The following is a 24072-nucleotide window of genomic DNA, read 5'->3' on the forward strand; positions in this document are numbered from 1 at the left end:
TATACATTTATCCTAAACATAGCCAACATTAGAAGAAAATAGAATCAGAATAACAGAAGCAATATTTGTCTATAATTTAGCCTCAATTATTTGATCAAATCACCTCAAATATCCCATACTTACCCATGAATCACGATGTTCATTACAACAAGAGAAATTTAATAGAACATGTACATCGTCTAGCTAAGCATTGGCTTTACAATTTACATCTGAGCAAATGAGATTAAAATTATTGCACTAACAGCAGATTCGGAAAGAAAATAATATTAGACTGTACTTGGGTAACAAAAAAGAGAGCTTGAAGAATGAAAGCAGCATGCAACTAAGTTTCAAACTGATAGTCTCATAAGACTGCTTGAAGAATGAATACAAATTGTAGCCTATCAAGAGGTTTAATTGAGACTGCTTGCTAAATAAACAGATTACTCGGCCAGTGGCATACTGGCAGTGTATCAGTTATCAACTATTATCAGCATTTTGTTAATAATAATGTCATTCAAAATAATCATAGTTTTAAACCATATCAAGCATAATTAAAGTGGTAATACCATGTCATGAACCAACTCCTTCCAAAAGCTTAAGCTATGCTGAAGACATGTGAATGGTTCTATATCCAGCCCACCACAAGAGGAAGAAATACTTTCACATTTAGTATATGAGAGAACCTAACTCTGCCTATGTTGCACTACAGAACTGGTCTCAAGCCTAGAAGACAATTGATAACAAATGTAAAAACACTTTCATCGAATCTTGGTGACCAATGTAAACTTTTGAAAGAATCAGTGTCTCAAATTATGAATGTTCTACAACCAGCTAAATTTGTCTTTCTGCACTTTCTAGCAGTAAATAGTCATATACTCATATTTAACATAACACTTGAAATCTGCAACTCTTTTCGTATATGGTTATATAATCAACGTCAGTCCACAATTCGCTTCAGCAAAATTAATATCTTCATAGACTATATTAATTTAAACCAACGACTCAAATAGTACAGAATGTGCAGCAAAAGAATTGGTTACTAAACTAATGACTCTGCTCTAACAGCTGGAGGAATCAATTTGTCATTTTCCCATGTATCTCCCGGATCAACAAATTAGAATTATCAACAATAAGTTTACTTTTATAAACTATATCACGACATAATTCATGTCTAGGGGCTGGTGTTAGTGATCTTAATTGAAAAAGAGGATCTTTTATAACACCACTGCTATACAACTCTCTTGCCGGCTGAACATGCTTCCACCAGAAATCAGAAAGTGCTGTTTTCATTACATCCCAGTACTCTGGATCACGATATATCCTGAATAGACTACTTCCATTAACAGTCCAAACATAAAAATCCATCCAGTCCCTTCCTAGAATCTCCATTAAACCCTGAGCTTGAGGAATATAGTGAACTGGAATTCGATACCAAGGCAAAGCCTTACTCATGTCTCCACCGAAATACGGACACTTAACCTCCAGTACACCACAAGAAGGCAAATCATATACCATCCTATCAATTGTACCATCCGGTGAAGCAGCGAGCCAACTGTCTTCTGGTTTTGAACCGTAGACCTGAAATTCAGAAAACAATACAGTATTTCCAGTCATCAGTTTGTATCTTTCAAGTGCTTCTTCCTCTTTGATATTGCTCCAACATGTGGCAAGGTTTCCAGAAAATGGTTCTATAGCACCAATCTTCTCTAACCATAGCTGAGATCTTCGCTTACGCCAAAACCCAATGGCCGCAGCAAAAGTACTAGCTGTTAGCTTTTGTTTCCTAAGTGTCTGCCAGTTTTTAAACCAGTGTTGGAGGCATGGTGCTTCAAGAACCGAGTGTGTTTCCTCAGATGTGAATTTCAACATGCCACCACCATTACCAAATCTTTTAGGAGGGGTATCAGGAGCATGGCTACTGGCATTGCTGCTAAAAATCCTCTTATTACTCAAACACGCAACAACGGCACACTTATAACAGCTAATTTCGTGCTTGAAATGTTGCACACAAGCAACAGATAATGAAGAATCAATTTTGCCACTGTTAAAGAAGAGAAAGTATCACTCGATATGTACATATAAACTATGCAGCATCTAATACTCAGTAAAATATATAAATAACATTTAAAAGATCAATACTCTAGATAATCATGGTGATCTCTCTATGATCATTGACCAAGTACATACATTTTTTTTAATTTCATATTAAATTTGTTAGTAAGGAACTACTCCTCCGTCCCAAATTACAAGTCGCTTTGGGAGAAAAACTTGTCTCAAATTATAAATCGTTTTACAATACCAATGAAACATTAAATGTTACTTTTCCTATTATACCTTTAACTATTTATTACTCTCTCTTCTTTCAATTCTTTAGTTTATCTTTCCAATACCATTAATGAAGGATAATTTTGTAAAATAATTCGTAATTTTTCATTCCTATACAATACATTTCTTAATTTGTTTGAAATGGTCAAAACGACTTATAATTTAGGATAAAGTGAGTAGTTCTCGAATGTTCAATCTTTTAGATGCTCATAAGTTACACCAAAGTGTAAAACAACAAGTAAAGTGGCAATACAAAGACATTTCTAGAGTTGCAGGAAACTAGATGTTACTGTTAGAGAACTTATTCAAGAGTTTATATGGATTGACTTATTTTAACTGATCTACCGGTATAAACACTTGTAAAACTGTTTGAGAGAGCTTATGAAAACAACTTACGACATGTCCATAAGCTGTTTTCAGCTTATTTCATAAGCACTTAATGAAATCGTTTATCTAAACAGAAGCTAAATTAATAACACAATCCAATGTATGTCTGCAACAATATAAATGTATTTGAATCAAATCAAAAGTTTGTCATCATTGGGGCATTTCATCGAACATCATACAAACAAAACCCCACATTAGTAAACCATATCAAAAACATATAATCCTCTAAACAGGAGTCAATATAAGAATTGAAAGAGATGGAAGATGGGTTAAGTTACCAATGGTGGTGAAAATGGAGTGTTGAGCGGCGCACATTAGCTGAGATGAAGCATTTCTGAAATCCAATCATGGTGGCCATGAAGCCATCGATTTCTCTCTTATATCTCAGTCGTCTTCACAGTTTTTACCCCACAGCACATTCACGATTCAAGAGTATTATTAATTAATATTTAATTTTTCTCTAAAAAATTTAATATTCAATTTTCTTTTCCAAATAAGTTAACAAAAGTAAAAGAGATATTCTTGAACTCTCACTCAACACATCATTCTTACACCCAACCAATAAAAAAATGACACATGTTATTAACTTTAAAAAAAGTGTGATTTTAATTAAGAAAATGAAAACATAAATGGTGGTGGGTGGTTCTTGTTGTTTAAAGAAAGTGGAAAAAGGAGAGAGAAATATTAAAAATAATGTGAAAAAAATCTAATATTAATTCTTTTTATTATTTTAATGAGGTGTTAGATTTTAATTGGTTGGGTGTAAAAATGATATGTTGGGTAAGAGTTCACGTAAGAATTTCTCTAATTGAGAAAAAAAATGATAAGTTATAAATTTTAGCAAGTAGCTTATCACAAAATATTATAAACTAGTAAAAAAAAAAGTTATAAGCTCGTGAGAAAAAATTGGTTTGTTTTCCTTTCAAAAAAAAAAAAAAATTGGTTTGTTTTGATAGATTGTGAGAAAAAATTGTTATCAAACATATATATAGCATGTAAGTTATAATTTATCAATTATAAGCTAAAAAATTGGTATCTTCAAATAGAGCTTTGATATTAGTTTCTATGTCATACTTACATTATGTTTTTACTTTGTCACTCTTTCTCTATTGATTTAGTTTTTGTGTCAATATCTATATTTCTTTGTATATTTTGGTTGTCCCAAAAAAAAGTTGATCAAATAACATTCCTAATATTAAAATTACAAAGTGTATTTTTTATTAGTCATTTTGGTCATGAAATTAATACAATAGTCTGCGATTCTTAAAAACTAAAATTAATACAAATTTTAGAAAATAAAAATAGAAAATATTTTCACAAGTATGCGAATGCGAACATGACCGTAGTTTGTAATTTTTGTCAAGCAATCTAATATCTTTAAAATATTTTCATTATCTAGCGCCATTGTTCTATTCGTTTTTACATAAATATATTCAAACATGAATCACTTCACTTTCAACTCACCATATTTGAGGCCAACATATATGTATTCAAACATATATCACTTCCCTTTCAACTCACTATATTTGAGGCCAACAAAAGAACCTCATAAGCTTACATTTTTACCATGGTTCAGTGAGGCCTCTTTGTAGTCATTGTTGACTTGTTGTAGTTATTTTCTGGTGGCAGTTATAGAGTACGGTTTCACTCCTAATTTTTTATTTTTTTGGCTTTTGCACCGGTTTCCGACCCACCAAAGGTGGACGACTAATCCGACTCATGGGTAGAGGCATGCGCACTGGCCAAGCGTTGTTCCTCCTAGGAATCGAACCCGACAATTTCACTCCTATTTGAAGCAACCATGGTATCTCTACTTCTGGTATTGTAGTATTTGTTAGCCATGACAAGTAACAGATGATTCTCTTCAATATACTAGTGTACATCTGAATGAACAAAATTATTCTTATTGGAATTATGTATTGAAGAATTCTTTACAAGGCAAAAGAAGTCAGCTGGGACCATCCTCTATCTTGGCCTAGAAAGAATAAGCACTTAAATTTTAAGACCTAACAAGCTAAGGCTACATTACATATTAAGTGAATGGCATGCCATTGTTCTCCTTTGTGTATGCAAGTTTCATTTTTTCCTCGTCTAACTTTAATAGATAGTTAGACTCCTCCTTCAAGACAAACTTGCTCAAGAACATATCTTCAGAATAAGTAAATGGTGTGACTAAGCTTGCATTCTTTTTTCGCAATCCTTTCATCAAAAGAAATTGCAAAACTGAGGCTCCTGGAATGATCCTTTTATGTAAACTATAACAAAACATATTTGGAAATTTAGCAAGTGCCAAGGAATCCCAACCTAATTGATTGACCCAAAAACTCATCAGCAAACTAATCTTATCAATTGAAGCCAACATCAAATTAGGCTGATATCTAAATGCTCGAATTACATCTTCATCAGACCAACCCCATTTCTTAAAGGTATCAACTTTCTCATCCCAAAGTTTTTTACTTAAACCTTTCTTGGCTACCAAAGCAACCCCAAAAGTAGTCAACGAAGGATCAAACCCTAAACCCTTAACTTCCTCCAATGACTTAATCAAATCCTTTAAACCAAATATAGATGGCCTTGACTGAAGCAAACTAGCAATGACATTATCAGAAACTCCAAAATCAGCCATCAAATTGATATTAGCCACAATAAGGCGATAGGGATTTATAATAAATGCAGCCGAATATCGAATTAAGCAGAGAATGGTGTCCTTGCTGGAATTAAAGAACCTATTTAACAATTCAAAAAGAGGGATTAGTCGTTTCTCCAAACTAATCTGTAAAATTGCAGGGTTTGCAGTTAACAATGAAACAATATCAGATGAAGAAGCGCCTTTGGATAGAAAATATTCAAACTTAATTTGATGATTCTTCAAGCTTAATTCCAAGAACTTAGGGTTACCTACAACCATACGAACAATGTCAGATTCAGAAGCACCTTTGGAGAGTAAAAATTGAAACTTTGGGAGAATCGTTTTGTGGGTATCGCAGGAAAGAATCCATGATTCCCTTTTGATGATATTGCGTATGTGTGAGTCGGTGAAACCGTGATTTTTGAAGAAATTGAGAACTGAATCAGGTTTAGGTTTTTGTGAGGTTTTGAAATAAAGCTCTTTGGAAGCTTTGAGTGCAAATTCATGTGAGAATCCGAATTTGTCGATGAGGTAGGAAACGGTGAATGGGTGTGAATGTGAATTTGAAGTGGAGAAAAATTTGAGAGAAAATAGGAAGGGTGCGTTGTAGAGTGTTGTTGTTGATATGCGAAATGCATTATTGTTGCAGAGAAACGCTTTCAACATTGAATCTTGGAGAGGTTATAAGTGCTCGTTTGGTTCAGCTTTGAATATAATTGATTCTGAGAGAATTGATTCTGATAGAATTGATTCTGACAGAATTGATTCTGAGAGAATTGATTTATGTTTGGATACAATTATGTAGAATTGATTAAACAAAATGATTTATGTTTGGATGCAATTATGTAGAATTGCTTTTGAATGTATAATTACTAAAATAGACATAGCTAAAGGAGAATTGATAAAGAATGAGAATTGATAAAGGGCAATAAAGTAAAATAATGTGTTGTAATAATAAAATATACAAACTTATACACGTTGTTTAAGGAGAATTGATTCTAGAAAAGCTAGAAGCTAGGATTTGTAGCTTCATGGAGAATTGCTTTTGGAGGACAAAAGCAATTCTGAAAAGCTGAACCAAACACGTTGTTTTTGTCTAGAATTGCTTTTGGCACTGTAGAGAATTGATTTTGGGCTAGAATTGCTTCTCAGAAGCCAAACCAAACAGGCCCTAAGTAAATGTAGGGTTTCGTTGTGAACCGTACCTCTGCACACAAGCAAACAGATAATGAAGAATCAATTTTGCCACTGTTAAAGAAGGGAGAGTATCACTTGATATGTACTTATAAATCAGGCACATGAAACAACTATAATACTAATTTAAAAAAATACATAAATAACATTTAAAAGAACAAAACTCTAGATAATCATAGTGATCTCTCTATGATCATTGACCAATTACATATATATTTAATTTCATATTAAATTTGCTAGTAAGGAACTAGTTCTCAAATGTTGAATCTTTCTGATGGTCAGAGTTAAACCTAAGTGTAAGACAATGAGTAAAGTGACATAACAAGGGAATTTCTAGAGTTGCAGACAATTAAATGATAATGTTAGATAACTCGTTTAAGAGTCTGTTTGGGTTGACTTATTTGAATTTATCTACTGACATAAGCTCTTGTGAAACTGTTTGATAGAGTTTATGAAAACAGTTTATGACATGTCCATAAGCTGTTTTCAGCTTATTTCCAGAGAGCAGCTTACAAAAATTTACATGAAACCAATTTTACTTCACATCATCTTTTGTTATAGAAAATCGATTAACCATAAACACTTATATAATAATTGCTTATGCTAGGAACACTTACCTAAGTTGTTAATCCAAACAGAGCCAAAATTAATAACAATCCAACGTATTATGCATGTATTAAAAGTACCATTTTTTTTTTATTTCATATTTATTTATGAGTCTGTTCCCCAATTTAGAAAAGAAAAATATTTAGATTTGAATCAAAACAAAAGTTTGTCATATCATTGGAGCATTTCATCGAACACATTGCAAACAAGGAAAATACTTGTGTGGACCAGGGACCAAACCCAATTTCTTGGTCACAACCAAAGAAATGAGAGAGAAGAGAGAGAAGAGAGAAGAGAGAGAAAATGGAAAAAGTAAAAAAAGTGAGAAAAAACTATGTGTTTATGTGTGTGACCAAACCCAATTGTGTGGTCCTGGTCCACACAAGTCTTTCTCTACAAACAAAACCCCATATGCGTATTACATACCAAAACCCCACATGAATATTTCATAAAACATAGACGAGAAGAAATGAATATGAGAATTGAAAGAGATGGAAGATGGTTATGTTACCAATGGAGAGTTAAGCGGCGCACATTAGCTGAGATGAAGCGTTTCTGAAGTCCAATCATGGTGGCCATGGAGCCATCGATTCCCCTACGTTTTCCCAGTTTTTCCCCTTACCAAATTCACGATTCTGTCATGCACTCGTTCACTCGTCAGGCGCAAATACAGAGCGCTCCCTTGGTCACAAGCTTGTTTTACTTTCGGACAGAGTAAACCATGAAATTGATTTGTATTTATAAGACACTCTCTATCCGTTTCCACTAGTTAATTACTCTATCCTGTCAAATAATAATAATAATAATAAAATTAGCACGAAATGAAATTTTAAGAATAAGAAAAAGGAACAATAAACCTTCAATTTCTGCAGCTGCTCTTGCAGCTTTGAACACTCAGAGAGAAAATCATAGAGGAAGTAATATAAGAATTAGAGTATTATTCCAACAATCTTAATAGGTGCCAAAATTTATTAAGCATTTAGCGACTTCGATTTAACAGTCGAGAGAAGCGGAATTCATTCACATGGCAGAGAAGCTTTGAAGAGAGGTCTTCCAAAAATAAAAACTCAAAGCAATAATAAATGAAAGAAGAATTATATTATTCCAAAAAGAACTATTAGCTAAACTCTGAGTTTATATTTTATTTACAATGATCTTGAGTTCGAATTTCATCCTTCATGCAAGAATGTATAGCATGATAGCCTATACCTTCATCGTTGACCACCGTGGTCAATACCACCACATTAATTGAGTCATCAGAGCCTTCTGCTCAGTGCTGCAAAAACATTGTTGAGAGGTATAGGCTAATATGTATTTTGTAGCAACCCCTTTCAGAAAATTGGGAAGAAAAGAAAGGAAGAGGGAGAGACATTCAGGAAGATGAATATTTTGGGTTTGGACGATTCAGTGAAGATGAAAGGACGTGTTTCAATCCATTCTGGCTTCCACGTATATATGGCAGGAAGGGAGTGTGAAGAGATACGTATAAATGCCTTGGAAATAGCCTACCACTTTGTTTTTTTATATGACGTTCCAATAAAAACTCCTATCACTAAGGCTCAGTTAATGCTCACAAAAAATAGGAAAAATAACATATTGCAATGCAAAATTTTAAAATTCAAATTCAAACCTATGGAGGGAAATATTTTTAGGGTTGATTCTTATTTATTAATTTTGTTACGTTTGTAGCAACTTAATCTAATTTTTTACCGCACATTTGCTTTATTAGGTTTGTAATTATTTAACCTAACAAATTCTATGTAAAAAGATGCATTGCACATCAATTTCATTCCTATCCTCTTGCCTTTTTTTTTTAAAGAAAATATTTTCTACCATATCGATGATCATGTATGATCCTTCTATTTTACATTTTTTTTTGTGAAGAATTTTATGCTTTTTTTTTTGGATTTTTTTTAATTTCATGCTTTTTTTTACATCCTTATTTATTAATTTTGTTACGTCTGCAGCAACTTAACCTAATTTTTTCCCGCTCATTTTCTTTATTAGGTTTGCAATTATTTAACCTAACAAATTCCATCTAAAAAAATGCATTGCACACCAATTTCATTCCTATCAGCTTTCCTTATTTATTAATTTTGTTACGTCTGTAGCAACTTAACCTAATTTTTTTCCGATCATTTGCTTTATTAAGCTTGCAATTATTTAACCTAACAAATTCCATCTAAAAAAATGCATTGCACACCAATTTCATTCCTATCCGCTTGCCTTTTTTTTTGAAGAAAATATTTTCTACCATATCAATGATCGGGTTAAAAGATTATTTATTGGTTTCTACTCCTTATAGTCGAGAAAACCCGTGCAACGCACGGATCAAAAGTCTAGTTAGCAATTAAGGAGAGGTGATTAGAGGGAAAAAAATTAGGTTTAGTGATAAGAGGTGATTACCTTCGCCATCGACTGTCTCCGTCAAAGGTATGTTACTATAAAACTTGTTTTTTTTGTTCTTCATTCATGCATGCGATAAGTACCAGCAGAACCAACCAGATTGTGGTAACACTGATAGATTAAAAGTGTTGTGTTATCGAATAGGAACTATTGCTTCTAAATCGAAACTTTCCTGCGTAGGACTTGCTTGGAAATGTTTAGTTTGTTCTTCTACTATATATTGATATTATTGATACAGCTCTTGCCCAATAAATAAATTTAAGTCATCAAAGCTTAGTTGTGAGGGAGTATTAATGTGAATGTTATTGGAATTGATGCCCCTCTGTGCGTGTCTCAAATCGTATGCTCGAGTCGAACTGCTTGTGTTTTGTGTGCTTTAGCCTATCCAAATATTGTATTGCCAGAATTATTGTGGCAACTATGTTAGACCTTGAATCAATTAGCTTTTACATTCAAAAAGCTTTGACATGAAACAATATTTCACTCATTATGCACATCTTTAACAAAACCATAGTATCATATATTCTCAACAACTTAAAATTTCCACACTCATGACCATATGTTTTGGCTAATTATTGTTGGTTTAATGGCTTCAGTTATTACTTTTGTTAAGGTTTGTACGCCTCAATTTAGTCACTTGTTGATTGCTGATGTAAGAGGGATCTCTAACCCCTGTTTAATTTCTTTCTTGTTTCGCTTTTCCGGAGTTAGGCCCTCTCTGATATATAAATAAAAATAGTGGTTCATGTTTGTGTGTGAGAAATTTCAATGTTTACCAGTTTATGAGCACAATTCAGTTTACAAATCTTGGTTTTGTTTGAGTTTTAAGATGGATTGGTATCAAGTATGTCTTTGTTTTTATTTTTTTGGCTTTAGAAGATGTGGATTATACCTGTTCTGGAAGATAATTTAGTTGTATGCTACTGAAATTTTGTGATCCAGATAAGTAGGGTTATTTTTTATGTAGCTGTTGAATGATTCTTTAGATTGTGTACTCTCTCGTATTGTTAGGTTCATTGAATGATTGATGTTTATGGTCTAAATTATAAACCTGATACATCTAAATTACAAATGTTCCACAGTATGACCGTCGACCGTTTTAGTTTACCACTTCCTCTTTGTTTTCACTCTATTTTTTTCCTTCTTCACAACCTTTGATTTTTCAGATCGTTTTTTTTTTTTTTTTTTGTTTCTACAGAAAACCACTGAGCAAACTTCATCTCTGTTACTCATTCGTTACTCTACACCCACCCCTAGTTCAAAAGGTATAAACTTTATTCATTCTCACCAAAATATACTTACACCCTAACTCACCATTGCACACTGTTTTAGTTTTCAAAGTTTTATCTTTTCTCTCTATTTCAGAGCTTCCCAATACTTGATCGAGTATATGGCAGCTGCTGGAGAAATTGGGGTATCCGAATTCCTTCAGGTTCGTTCGACTTTATTTTATTCCCTTTGTTTCAATTAGCTTAAAAAAATACTGTTTTTTTAAATTGTGTTGATGGGGTTTATGATTTTGGTTACAGGGTACATGCAGACAAACATTGTTTTTGCTAAAGAAACCTCAGAAACCTAAAATTCAATTGCTTTGGGGTAACCTTTGTAATAGGGGTCGTGTTTCAAGTTCATCTCGAAAATCGTTGAGTTTGAGATGTCAAGCTCAAGAAAATCCAAGAGCTGTGGTTTCAGTAGAACAACATTCTGGTTTGGTTGAGAAGCCTTCTGCTCAAGTTATTCATCTGTACCGTGTACCGTTTATCCAAGAAAGTGCAGCTGCCGAGCTTTTAAAGCAGGCTCAAGCGAAGATCTCTAATCAGATAGTGGACTTAAAGACTGAACAATGCTTTAATGTTGGCCTTGGTTCACACCTTTCAAGTGGAAAGCTTTCGGTTCTTAGATGGCTTCTTTCAGAAACATTTGAGCCTGAGAATTTAGGAACTGAGAGCTTTCTTGAGAAAAAGAGGAAGGAGGGTTTGGAGAAAGTTATAGTTGAGGTTGGCCCCAGGTTATCATTTACCACAGCATGGTCTGCCAATGCTGTGTCAATTTGCCAAGCATGTGGTTTGACAGAAGTGAATCGTTTGGAGCGTTCAAGGAGGTATTTGTTGTATACAAATGGTGAACTACAAGAACATCAAATTAATGAATTTGCAGCTATGGTGCATGATAGGATGACTGAATGCGTTTATACCCAGAAGCTAACATCCTTTGAAACCAGTGTAGTTCCGGAGGAATTTTATTATATACCTGTCATGGAGAAGGGGAGGAAGGCATTGGAAGAGATTAATCTGAAGATGGGTTTTGCATTTGATGACCAGGATTTGGAATACTACACCAAACTTTTCAGAGAAGATACTAAGCGTAATCCAACGAATGTGGAATTGTTTGATATTGCTCAGTCCAACAGTGAGCATAGCAGGCATTGGTTTTTTACCGGAAAGATTTTTATTGACGGACAACCTATGAATAAGACTCTGATGCAAATTGTGAAAAGCCCTTTACAGGCAAATCCAAACAACTCAGTTATTGCCTTTAAGGATAACTCAAGTGCAATTAGGGGTTTCCAAGTAAAGCCATTACGACCGGTTCAGCCCGGTTCAACAAGTCCGTTAAACTTGACAGAACGCGACATGAATATCTTATTTACAGCTGAAACACATAATTTTCCATGTGCAGTGGTACCTTATCCCGGTGCAGAGACAGGTGCAGGAGGTCGCATTAGGGATACACATGCAACAATAAGGGGTTCGTTTGTGCAAGCAGCTACAGCTGGTTATTGTGTTGGGAATTTCAACACAGCAGGGCTCTATGCTCCATGGGAAGATCCGTCCTTAACTTATCCATCAAATTTGGCACCGCCTTTGCAGATTCTTATTGATGCAAGTAATGGTGCTTCTGACTACGGGAACAAATTTGGAGAGCCGTTGATCCAAGGCTTCTGTAGAACTTTTGGAATGAGACTTCCTAGCGGGGATAGGCGGGAATGGTTGAAGCCGATCATGTTTAGTGGAGGAATTGGCCAGATTGACCACATTCATATATCAAAAGGAGAGCCTGAAATTGGAATGCTGGTTGTTAAAATTGGTGGCCCAGCTTACCGTATTGGGATGGGAGGCGGGGCAGCCTCAAGTATGGTTAGTGGACAGAATGATGCTGAGCTTGATTTCAATGCTGTGCAACGTGGGGATGCTGAGATGGCACAAAAACTTTATCGTCTTGTTCGTGCCTGTATTGAGTTGGGGGATAAAAATCCAATTGTTAGCATTCATGATCAAGGTGCTGGTGGAAACTGCAATGTTGTGAAGGAAATCATATATCCAAAGGGTGCTGAGATAGATGTCAGAGCAATTGTGGTTGGTGATCATACAATGTCTGTTCTAGAGATTTGGGGTGCAGAGTATCAGGAGCAAGATGCGATCTTGGTGAAGCCAGAAAGTCATGAGCTCTTAAAATCAATTTGTAAAAGAGAAAGAGTTTCAATGGCTGTGATTGGAACTATTAGTGGTGATGGACGGGTTGTGTTAGTTGATAGTTTAGCAACTCAGAAGTGTCTCTCAAATGGACTCCCTCCACCTCCCCCTGCTGTGGATCTTGAACTTGAGAAGGTCCTTGGTGACATGCCACAAAAATCTTTTGAATTTAATCGAATTGTTTATGAGCGGGAGCCACTTGATATTGCCCCCGGGATTACAGTAATAGATTCTCTGAAAAGGGTATTGAGTTTACCATCTGTCTGTTCAAAACGCTTCTTAACAACAAAAGTTGATAGGTGTGTCACTGGTTTAGTGGCACAACAGCAAACTGTTGGCCCTTTGCAAATTCCCCTTGCTGATGTTGCTGTTACCGCTCAGACTTTTACTGACGTGACTGGAGGTGCGTGTGCCATTGGGGAACAACCAATCAAAGGTCTGTTAGACCCAAAGGCGATGGCTCGGTTAGCCGTTGGAGAAGCACTCACCAATCTTGTATGGGCAAAGGTGACTTCACTTTCTGATGTCAAGGCGAGTGGAAATTGGATGTATGCTGCCAAGCTTGATGGGGAAGGGGCTGCCATGTATGATGCTGCGATATCTTTGTCGGAAGCAATGATTGAACTTGGTATTGCTATTGATGGAGGAAAAGACAGTCTTTCTATGGCTGCCCATTCCGGAAGCGAAGTTGTCAAGGCTCCTGGAAATCTTGTAATTAGTGTTTATGTTACTTGTCCTGATATTACAAAAACCGTGACTCCAGATTTAAAACTTGAAGACGATGGTGTTTTGCTTCATATTGATTTGTCAAAGGGTAAGCGTCGATTAGGTGGATCTGCTCTTGCACAAGCATTTGACCAAGTTGGAGATGAGTGTCCTGATCTTGATGATATACCTTACCTTAAAAAGGTATTTGAAGGTGTTCAAGAGCTTCTTACTGACGAACTGATCTCTGCCGGTCATGATATCAGTGATGGTGGGCTACTAGTTTGTGCATTAGAGATGGCATTTTCTGGCAATCGTGGATTTTTTTTGGACTTGAATTCACAAGGTAAGAGCCTTTTCCAAACACTATATGCAGAAGAGCTTGGGTTAGTTCTTGAGGTAAGCAAGAAAAATTTGGCTACTGTGATGGATAAATTGAACAGCATGGGAGTTTTGGCTGAGATCATCGGTCAAGTTACCATCACTCCATCAATTGAAGTTAAGGTTGATGGGGTGACTTGTTTGGAAGAAAAAACTAGTATTCTTAGAGACATGTGGGAAGATACTAGTTTTCAGCTGGAAAAATTCCAAAGATTGGCTTCTTGTGTGGATATGGAGAGAGAAGGACTTAAACATCGTTACGAGCCCTCATGGGAACTGACCTATACTCCTTCCTTCACTGATGATAAGTACATGTCTGCTTGTTTAAAACCTAAAGTAGCTGTGATAAGAGAAGAAGGGAGCAACGGAGACAGAGAAATGGCTGCAGCTTTTCATGCTGCCGGTTTTGAACCGTGGGATGTTACTATGTCAGACCTTCTTAATGGTGTGGTCTCTTTGCAAGAGTTCCGTGGAATTGTGTTTGTTGGTGGGTTTAGCTATGCCGATGTGCTTGATTCTGCAAAAGGTTGGTCCGCTTCCATAAGATTCAATGAATCCGTTTTGAAACAGTTTCAAGAGTTTTACAAGCGTGCCGACACTTTTAGTCTAGGGGTATGCAATGGTTGTCAACTCATGGCTTTGTTGGGATGGGTACCAGGACCACAAGTTGGGGGTGTGTATGGTGCCGGGGGCGACCTATCGCAGCCTAGGTTCATTCACAACGAGTCCGGAAGATTTGAATGCCGCTTTACAAATGTGACAATAAAGGACTCGCCGGCTATGATGTTCAAAGGCATGGCTGGTAGTACAATGGGGATATGGACTGCTCATGGTGAGGGAAGAGCTTATTTCCCGGACGAAGGTGTGTTGGAACGTGTTGTTCATTCAGATTTAGCTCCTGTAAGATATTGTGATGATGCTGGTAATCCAACAGAGACATATCCTTTCAATGTGAATGGCTCTCCTCTAGGAGTAGCAGCTATTTGTTCTCCCGATGGAAGACATCTTGCAATGATGCCTCATCCAGAGCGTTGCTTCTTAATGTGGCAGTTTCCATGGTATCCAAAGCTGTGGAATGTTGATAAGAAGGGGCCTAGTCCTTGGTTGCGCATGTTCCAGAATGCTCGAGATTGGTGTTCCTGAGATGATAGTCACTTTTTTTCTCTTTTTCCTCTGTAATGTTTTATGTTGTTTATGCCTAAAGTTTTTTAGACCAGATAATTAATAACTTGTTTACTGATGGAATATTTGCTGTTGCTATCATATTCTACATCTTTTGAATTTCATTTAGTGCTTTCTAATATATGCAATTGGAAAATTCTTGAGAATATTGTTACTTGTTGATTTGTGATAGATCTGCAGATTAATAAAAAACGAGAGGTCTTAAAAGCACAGGCCTGAAACTGTTTCATATAATATATCATTATATTGACAGCTATTCACTTGCACTTCCAGAAAGTGTAAAATGTCTGGATATGAGATTCAATTTATTGTATCCATACACTTCTGTAGACATCACTTATCCTCAGTTGCTTCTAGTTTGTTAGAAAATCATGATGGTGGTACCGAGAATTTGACATGTATGATAAAGAATTTGGATGATGGAACAGAATATGTTGTAGATAAATTGGATCAGGAGGAAAAACTTGATACTCTGCGTGTTCTGTGTTCAAACCAGTTGATTAGTTTCGAAGAGTTTCATAAAAATATTGGGCCGTCGTCGTTTGTTCGCCGACATTTGCAGAGAGATGCTGAAAGTAATAGATTGTTGAGTGTTGCTAAAAAGAAGATGAAGAAAGGTTGGTTAAGCAAACTGGATTCTATTGCTTGTTTTTATCATAATCAAGGGTTTGATGAAACTTGCTGCAACAAAGACTTCGATTCTAGGATACATAGAGTTCGTGTTCATCCACATAAGAAGCGAGTTAAGGAGCTTTCGTCTCTTTACACTGAACAGGAGTTTAAAGCACACAAAGGCGTTATTTTGACGATGAAGTTTAGTCTTGATGGAAAATATTTGGCTAGTGTTGGTGAAGACGGCATTGTTCGTGTCTGGCAGGTGGTTGAGAATGAAAGATCAAATGAATTGAACATTCTGGACAATGATCCATCAAATATATATTTCAAAACCATCTTCAAATTTGCTTATCATTTTAGTTTTATACAAATGGAACTCACTGTTGTTTGCATTCTTTCGTTTGTTGCAGTTTCTACTGTCATCCTCCATTGATAAGACTGTGCGCCTATGGTAAGTAGGGATTAGCAAATGTCTTTGAATTTTCTCTCACAATAATTATGGTGCGTCAGTTTTACCTTGATTTTTAAGTGTGTCGAATGATTTTGATAATATTGGTTTTCTCCCACAATAACTGTATTTCCCTATAACTTTCTCATCCTAATATCATGTTTTTTTTTTGTTTGCTGCTAAATAACACTTTGTTTGGATTTTCCTTTGATGCAGTAACATGTGTGAATTTCAATCCCGTCAATGATAATTTTTTCATCAGTGGTTCAATTGATGGAAAGGTGCGCATCTGGGAAGTTGTTCGCTGTCGTGTTGTTGATTACATTGATATCAGAGAGATAGTCACAGCTGTCTGCTTCTGCCCTAATGGAAAGGTCTGTTTCGTTAGACGTTTAACTGTAAGAACATTGTGGCAGGAAAGTGTCTTTTTTGTTTTGTTTCTGAGATTTTACTCATTCTTGCAGGGCACAATCGTGGGTGCCATGGCGGGCAATTGCCGTTTCTATAATATCCTAGGTAAACACACATTTAGCTCTGTAGATGTTTGGAATTGTGTTGCAATTTGAAGCCTGCATACAACGAGTGGAAAATAGAACCTGTTTGGATAAAAAGCTTAATAAATCGTTTATAACTTAAGCGCTTGTCATATGCTTGCTTATGTATAAGCTGTTTCTATAACAAAATATAAAGTCAAGTCAAACTGTTTTTATATGAGCTATAAACTGTTCTCATAAGCTATTATGAAGAGTTTATGGACATAAGCTGAAAGCAGTTTGTAGATATGTCATACGCTATTTTCATAAACTCTCCCAAACAGTTTCACATCTGATTATGTCAGTAGATAGACCCATGTAGGCCAGTCAAAACAGGCATATAATACTCTATGTGCGATTATTGAAAATTTTGTATAGGAGATCTGTAGTAAAAATTTAATTTGAGCATATAGTGTGAGGATTTTGTATCTTCCTTTGTAACAAATGTGTATATGTTCAAAGTTCAAACAATGGATCACTGTTTTTTATTTTGATATTTTCTTATACTTGTGACATGAAAGAGTTTCTAGATTCAAATTTTCGATACCAAAAATGATTATAAGTAGAAATTATTGGTTTCTAATGATGATTTTATTCTTTTACCTTCACTTGTTTAGATAATCATATGAAGATGGATGCTGAATTTTCGTTACAAGGCAAAAAGAAGACATCGGGGAAAAGGATCACTGGCTTTCAGGTTGGTTATTTCTGTCGCACCACCTTGTTCTGCAGTTTACTGCCTTCCTTTCTCTTCCTATATAAAATTATTGACAAGTGGGTATTAATCTTGTATGATTATTTCTTCAGTTTTCGCCCAGTGATCCGACCAAATTATTGGTTGCTTCTGCCGATTCACATGTCTGTATACTCTCTGGAGTTGATGTCATCTACAAATTCAAGGGTAAGCTCTTCATATATGCTTTCCTTATACGAGAATATTCTAAAATGCATCCCACATGTGCCTAGTTCTTCTGTGGCATCTTATAATTTGAGCTTAGGCCTAATTTAACCCCTTAAAACCGGTTTGCAAGATATAAGCACTACAAAGGTCATGTCTAGGCGATGTGGGACTAGAACCATCCCCTTACACCCAACACAATGAAGGTGCTAGAGGCTGCTATGAATGCATCCCGATTTTGCCGCAATTACGGCGGCTAGGAGTGGTCAGCAATTAAGGCCAGGGATTGCTTTGATGCCATTTTAGAATAGGTCTGACTCAACTCTACAAAATAAACTTATAAGGTGAGGATTGTCCAAGCTTTATAAGCATTGCGAAGGCCGTATCTCTAAGTGATGTGGGAGTAAACCCACCCCCTTACATTCAACACAGTGAAGATGCTGGAGGCTGTTATGATTATGAAAGCATCCCAAATTTGCCTCAATTAAGGAAGCTACCGCAATGTAGGTGGAATGTCCGGCATATCTGATGCATTCCAATGTGTATTTTAAATTCCTGCAGTGAGAACATGATATTGGACATGCATGGAATTTTCCCTTTTTTTGTGCTTTGAGGACTGATTTCCTCCGTTATTTTCATTTGTTGTACGATTATGTTCATTTTGGTAGTAAGTCATTATACCTCTTCTTTTTTTGCCTTCAGGTCTGAGAAGTGCAGGTCAGATGCATGCTTCCTTCACCTCTGACGGGAAACATATCATTTCACTTGGTGAAGGTTCAAATGTTTGTATCTGGAATCACGCTGGCCAGGATAGGAATACTTCCAAAGCAAAGAAGATTATGTCTTCTGAGAGTTTTCTATCCCACAATGCAACAATCGCCATACCTTGGTGTGGCATTGAGTCAGCGCCATTGTCTCCTTCACTCGGAGAAGAGTTGATTCAAAGGTCATCTTTGTTTTCTCCTGATTGTTTCTTCATGAGTCGCGGATTTCTTTCCGAGTTAGTCCCAAAGGTTTCTGCAACATGGCCAGAGGAAACGCTTCTCGACTCGGGTCAAACTGTTTTTTCTCCTACACTATGTAAATCAGAGTATAGGTTTTTGAGAAGTGCTTGCAAGGGAATGTCTAATTCTCACTTGCGGGGCCAAGTAATTGTAACAGCAGGATCTGATGGATTCATAAGAGTGTACCAAAATTACGGCTTACCAGTTCGTGTTTGAAACACGGTAGTTTGTTGGAGCATCCAAAAGTAAGTTTTAAAGCTTCATCGTTTGGTAACGCGTGGATGCCATCATGTAATATTATTCTCATACGAAAGTCAATATCAGTTATACGATTCTTTTATTTTTAAGGATTGTCAGTTAAGAAAATGTAAGTTTCAGATAGTCCTTGTGAATATGTAAGTACCTCTATAAGTGCCCTTTGGGCCCGGAGGCGTGCCCTGACCCTGGTGGTGACCGGAGCCGAACCCACCTAAACTTTTTGTAACCAAAAAAAAAAAAAAGATAGTCCTTGTGAATATGTAATTCCAGATTGTGTATAGCATATAGATCTCATTCATATTTTTTTTTTGGTAGTGTGATCTCATTCATTTTAATTTATAGATACATGTATACATGACATGCATAATGACTATGCAGCTGTTTGCACTTGTCTGATGCTTGCATAAATGCAAAATGAAATTTTTGGTCTTCATTTTTTTTTGGAGACATTTTAGAATCTGAAACTTGAATTCTTTAATAGTAGTATTTACTTATTTAAGAGTTAGAATCAAATTTTATTGCATAAAAACTAGATATCCCACTTCTGACTTGTGGATTCATCTTGTCTCAATATGTAAAATCAAAACCTCAATTTCTCAAATGAAGAATTTGGGGTTTTGATTGATGTGTTTAGAATAATATTTGAGATAAATATAACATAGATTCGTGATATTTAGAGATATATTTGTATAAAAAAAAAATTGATTCAAGAAAGATGATGTGATATTTAGAGATATATTTGTATAAAAAAAAAATTGATTCAAGAAAGATGATGAAGATTCAAATGAAGAAGATGAAGATGATGAGCATGTTTGTCTTATTTCTGATTTTGTTTTATTTTTAATAAAAATATATTTTTAAAAATAATATCCACTCCTATCTATTAGCTTCTCCGTAGACATTGTTCATCTAATCACTCAATCTAACACCTTAAAAATATTTTCATTCTTTAGAAATTGTTGATCTAGCTTTTAAATAAATATAATCAAACATAAATCACTTTATTTTAACTCATTTTTAATTAAAATCAATTATAGAATCAATTCACTCAAAAAAAAAAAATTATCAACACACAACCAAGTTAATGTTTTAGTCATTTTTATCAATTCATACTATATTGAGGCCAACAAAAGAACCTCCAAAGGGTTATTTAATCATTTTTATCAATTCATACTATATTGAGGCCAACAAAAGAACCTCCAAGGGATAGAAGGAATTTTTTAATGTACAATATATTGAAGAGACTCATCTCTATCACTTGCCATGGCACAAATACTACACAATAACGGAAGTAGAGATAACATGTTTGCTTCCAATAGGAGTGAAACCCTACTTTATAAGAAAAACCAAACCAACAGTAGTCCAAGTTAGATAAACAAGGCAACTGCACTAACCAGTAAACACTATCATGTCCTAGACAAAATAAGTACTTCAAATCAAAGAAGTAAATGGTTTAGCTAATCTTGTAATCTTTTTCTTCAAACTTCCAACAGAATATATTGCAGAACCAATGCCCTTGGAATGATCCTTTTCTGCAAACTTAAACCAAAAATATGTGGCCTTTTAGCAAGTGCCAAGGAGTTCCAACCCAATAGATTGGCCCAAAAACTCAACACCAAATTAATCTTTTGAACTGAAGCCAACATCAAACTAGACTGCAACCTAAATGCTTGAAAAATAGCTTCATCAGACCAACCCCGTTTCTGAAAGACATCAACTTCTCATTCCAACGTGTTCTACTCGTACATTTCTTGGCTATCAAAGAAGCCCCAAAAGTAGTCATTGAAGGATCAAACCCTAAACTGTTAACCTCCAATGACTTGATCAAACCAGTTTGACCAAATATAGATGGCCTTTTTTGAAGCAATCTAGCAATGGTAGAATCGCAAACTCCAAAATCAGTCATCAAATTGATATTCGCAAAAACAAGGTGACATGGATTAAAATGATAGTGTGTGAAGAACCAAAGGAAAAGTAGCTAGGCAAAGTACTTAATAATCTCAAGCTTAAAGTTTAAATCAGACCTGCCTACATAGTTTGTTTACACAAGGAGAACTAACAGAAAACATTCCTCAAATAAATGCTAGACCATTTAATCTTTTCTATATCTACTAGATATAAGGCATAACTTCATAAGATATTTCCATGACCAACTTTGGCACTCTGGTCCAGGTTAGCAAAAAAACAAGTCAGCTGGACCATCCTCAATCTTGGCCTAGAAAGAATAAGCACTTAAATTTTAAGAACTGACAAGCTAATGTTTCATTACAAAAACAAGATTATGAAGTCACCTATTTAGTTAATGGCATGTCAATGTTCTCCGTTGTATTTGCAAGTTTCACTTTTTGGTCATATAGCTTCAACAGATAATCAGACTCCTCCTTAAATCTGAAAACAAACTTTCTCAAGAACATTTTCTCAGAATAAGAAAATGGTTGAACAAAGCTTGCATTCTTTTTTCGCAAACCTTTCATCAAAAGAAATTGCATCACTGAGGCCCTTGGGATGATCCTTTTCTCCAAACTATAAGAAAACATTTGTGGTAGTTTGGTAAGTTCCAAGGAATTCCAACCCAATTGATTGACCCAAAAACTCATCACCAAATCAATCTTATCAATTGAACCAAACATTAAATTAGGTTGACTCCTAAATTTTTCAACAATATTTTCATCAGACCAACCCCATTTCTTAAAGGCATCAACTTTCTCATCCCAACGTTTTTTACTCAAACATTTCTTGGCTGCCAAAGCAACCCCAAAAGAAGCTATTGAAGGATCAAACCCTAAACTCTTAACTTCATCCAATGACTTAATCAAATCCTTTGAACCAAATATAGATGGCTTTGACTTAAGCAAACTAGCAATGGCATTATCAGAAACTCCAAAATCAGTCATCAAATTGATATTAGCCACAATAAGGCGATAGGGATTATTTATAGTAAATGCAGCAGAATATCGAATTAAGCAGAGAATCGTATCCTTGCTGGATTTCAAGAACCTACTTAATAATTCAAAAAGAGGGATTATTCGTTTCTCCAAGCTACTTTGTAAAATTCTAGGGTGTGCAGTTAACAATGAAATAATATCAGATGAAGAAGCACCTTTGGATAGAAAAAATTGAAACTTTGGGAGAATCGTTTTGTGGGTATCGCAGGAAAGAAGCCATGGTTCTCTTTTGATGATGTTGAGAATATCTGAGTCGGTGAAACCTTGATTTTTGAAGAAGTTGATAACTGAATCAGGTTTTTGTGAGTTTGTGAAATAAAGTTTTTTGGAAGCTTTGAGTGCGCATTCCGGTGTGAATCCGAATTTGTCGATGAGGTAGGATAGGATGAATGGGTTTGAAGTGGTGGTGGTAGTGGTGAGGAATTTGAGAGAAAATAGGAAAGGTGCGTTGTAGAGTGTTGTTGTTGATATGCGAAAGCATTTTTGCAGAGAAACGCTTTCAACATTGAATCTTGTAGAGGTTATAAGTAAATGTAGGGTTTTGTACCTCTGCACACAAGCAAACAGATAATGAAGAATCAATTTTGCCACTGTTAAAGAAGAGAAAGTATCACTTGATATGTACTTATAAATTAGGCGCATGAAGCAACTAATACTAATTAAAAACAGGGTCTTGTTAACCAGTGCCCGGTTGGTTAAGGAATACAAAAGTAGAAAAGTTGTCTTTGAAATATAAACTGTTACTTTTGACTAACTAATTATTACACCATTTTTTAATAAAATCTTACCTCTTTTTGCTGCTTAACCAATGCCCCGGGGGCACTGTTACTTTTGACTAACTAATTATTACACCATTTTTTAATAAAATCTGACCTCTTTTAGCTGCTTAACCAATGCCCGAGGGCACCGGTTAACATTCTCCTTAAAAAAAGGGTCTTGTTAACCGGTGCCCCCGGGGCACTAGTTAAGGAACTAAAAGTAGAAAGAAAAGTTAACTTTTGCATTGAAAAGAACACTTTTTTAACTTTCAAAAAGTAGAATACACAATTTCCAAGACGAAATTTCCTTTTATAGAGTTAACATTTCCCTTAAAAAAAAATACATAAATAACATTTAAAAGAACAAAACTCTAGATAATCACAGTGATCTCTCTATGATCATTGACCAAGTACATATATTTTTAATTTCATATTAAATTTGCTAGTAAGGAACTAGTTCTCAAATGTTCAATCTTTCTGATGGTCAGAGTTAAACCAAAGTGTAAGACAATGAGTGAAGTGACAGAATAAGGGAATTTCTAGAGTTGCAGACAATTAAATGATAATGTTAGATAACTCGTTTAAGAGTATGTTTGGGTTGACCTATTTGAATTTATCTACTGGCATAAGCTCTTGTGAAACTGTTTGATAGAGTTTATGAAAACAGTTTATGACATGTCTATAAGCTGTTTTCAGCTTATTTCCAGAAGCTCTCCAAAATAGCTTACAAAATTTACATTATAGAAATAGATTAACCATAAGCACTTATATAATAATTGCTTATGCTATGAACACTTACCTAAGTTGTTAATTCAAACAGAGCCAAAATTAATAAGAATCCAACGTATTATGTATGTATTAAAAGTACCAGTTTTTTTTTTTTTTTTTCATTTCATATTTATTTATAGGTCTGTTCCCCAATTTAGAAAAGAAAAATATTATGATTTGAATCAAAACAAAAGTTTGTCATATCATTGGAGCATTTCATCGAACACATTACAAACAAAACGCCATATGCATATAACATGCAAAAACCCCACATGAATATTTCATAAAACATAGACGAGAAGAAATGAATATGAGAATTGAAAGAGATGGAAGATGGTTATGTTACCAATGGAGTGTTGAGCGGCGCACATTAGATGAGATGAAGCATTTCTGAAGTCCAATCATGGTGGCCATGGAGCCATCGATTCCCCTAAGTTTTCACATTTTTTCCCCTTACCACATTCACGATTCTGTCATGCACTCACTCGTCAGGCGCAAATACAAAGCGCTCCCTTGGTCACAAGCTTTACTATCGGACAGAGTAAACCACAAAATTGATTTGTATATGGAAAAGA

At 35.3% G+C, this 24072-nt stretch overlaps 4 protein-coding genes, 1 long non-coding RNA gene and 1 pseudogene across 9 annotated transcripts; 2 read left to right on the forward strand and 4 right to left on the reverse strand.

The window, feature by feature from the left end:
- Positions 1 to 466: 466 nt before the first annotated feature.
- Positions 467 to 8599, reverse strand: LOC146945492 (uncharacterized). Of its 2 annotated transcripts, XM_085743830.1 has the most exons (3): positions 8333 to 8599; positions 7635 to 7906; positions 467 to 2023 (listed from the first exon to the last, which is right to left on the reverse strand). In XM_085743830.1, the coding sequence occupies exons 2-3, from the start codon at positions 7700 to 7702 to the stop codon at positions 1057 to 1059; spliced, it is 1035 nt and encodes a 344-aa protein (XP_085599956.1). In that variant the 5' UTR covers positions 7703 to 7906; positions 8333 to 8599; the 3' UTR covers positions 467 to 1056. The 2 variants fall into 2 exon arrangements, with proteins under 2 accessions (XP_085599956.1, XP_085599955.1); XM_085743829.1 differs by lacking the exons at positions 7635 to 7906; positions 8333 to 8599 and adding an exon at positions 2973 to 3648.
- On the reverse strand, positions 4536 to 6006 carry LOC146945493 (uncharacterized). The gene has a single exon (XM_085743828.1). It carries the CDS (start codon positions 5987 to 5989, stop codon positions 4727 to 4729), a length of 1263 nt encoding a protein of 420 aa, XP_085599954.1. The 5' UTR covers positions 5990 to 6006; the 3' UTR covers positions 4536 to 4726.
- An 847-nt stretch (positions 8600 to 9446) lies between the features above and the next one.
- Positions 9447 to 15374, forward strand: LOC146945494 (putative phosphoribosylformylglycinamidine synthase, chloroplastic/mitochondrial). 3 transcript variants are annotated; one of them, XM_085743825.1, is made up of 4 exons: positions 9447 to 9556; positions 10728 to 10794; positions 10895 to 10961; positions 11059 to 15374. In XM_085743825.1, exons 3-4 carry the CDS (start codon positions 10920 to 10922, stop codon positions 15229 to 15231), a joined length of 4215 nt encoding a protein of 1404 aa, XP_085599951.1. In that variant the 5' UTR covers positions 9447 to 9556; positions 10728 to 10794; positions 10895 to 10919; the 3' UTR covers positions 15232 to 15374. The 3 variants fall into 3 exon arrangements, with proteins under 3 accessions (XP_085599951.1, XP_085599952.1, XP_085599953.1); XM_085743826.1 differs by lacking the exon at positions 9447 to 9556 and adding an exon at positions 9605 to 9634; XM_085743827.1 differs by lacking the exon at positions 9447 to 9556 and adding an exon at positions 9668 to 10142.
- LOC146945495 (uncharacterized) lies at positions 15119 to 19164 on the forward strand. Its single transcript, XM_085743831.1, has 7 exons — positions 15119 to 16147; positions 16296 to 16336; positions 16550 to 16707; positions 16798 to 16849; positions 17484 to 17563; positions 17674 to 17767; positions 18467 to 19164. The coding sequence occupies exons 1-7, from the start codon at positions 16095 to 16097 to the stop codon at positions 18982 to 18984; spliced, it is 996 nt and encodes a 331-aa protein (XP_085599957.1). The 5' UTR covers positions 15119 to 16094; the 3' UTR covers positions 18985 to 19164.
- Positions 19165 to 20088: 924 nt separating this feature from the next.
- On the reverse strand, positions 20089 to 24072 carry LOC146945496 (uncharacterized). Its single transcript, XR_015026407.1, has 2 exons — positions 23844 to 24072; positions 20089 to 20894 (listed from the first exon to the last, which is right to left on the reverse strand). It is a non-coding gene; the product is annotated as an uncharacterized LOC146945496 (long non-coding RNA).
- LOC146945497 (uncharacterized) lies at positions 21002 to 22515 on the reverse strand (annotated as a pseudogene). The gene has a single exon (XR_015026406.1). The product of XR_015026406.1 is annotated as an uncharacterized LOC146945497 (transcript).

Source organism: Medicago sativa, chromosome 2, assembly GCF_051527215.1.
Source record: "Medicago sativa cultivar Bolivia chromosome 2, Bolivia_mono, whole genome shotgun sequence".
Lineage (NCBI taxonomy): Eukaryota > Viridiplantae > Streptophyta > Magnoliopsida > Fabales > Fabaceae > Medicago > Medicago sativa.

Bases quoted from the DNA above. Each gene is read 5' to 3' on its own strand.
- LOC146945494 (XM_085743825.1), top strand. From the start codon at position 10,920: ATGGCAGCTGCTGGAGAAATTGGGGTATCCGAATTCCTTCAG. The intron at 10,962-11,058 runs GTTCGTTCGACT...TTTTGGTTACAG, and splicing joins GGGTATCCGAATTCCTTCAG to GGTACATGCAGACAAACATT.
- LOC146945493 (XM_085743828.1), bottom strand. From the start codon at position 5,989: ATGTTGAAAGCGTTTCTCTGCAACAATAATGCATTTCGCATATCAACA.
- LOC146945492 (XM_085743829.1), bottom strand. From the start codon at position 3,052: ATGGCCACCATGATTGGATTTCAGAAATGCTTCATCTCAGCTAATGTG. The intron at 2,024-2,972 runs GTAACTTAACCC...CTTCTTTAACAG, and splicing joins CTCCATTTTCACCACCATTG to TGGCAAAATTGATTCTTCAT.
- LOC146945495 (XM_085743831.1), top strand. From the start codon at position 16,095: ATGGAAAATATTTGGCTAGTGTTGGTGAAGACGGCATTGTTCGTGTCT. The intron at 16,850-17,483 runs GTAAACACACAT...TCACTTGTTTAG, and splicing joins CCGTTTCTATAATATCCTAG to ATAATCATATGAAGATGGAT. The intron at 17,564-17,673 runs GTTGGTTATTTC...TTATTTCTTCAG, and splicing joins AAAGGATCACTGGCTTTCAG to TTTTCGCCCAGTGATCCGAC.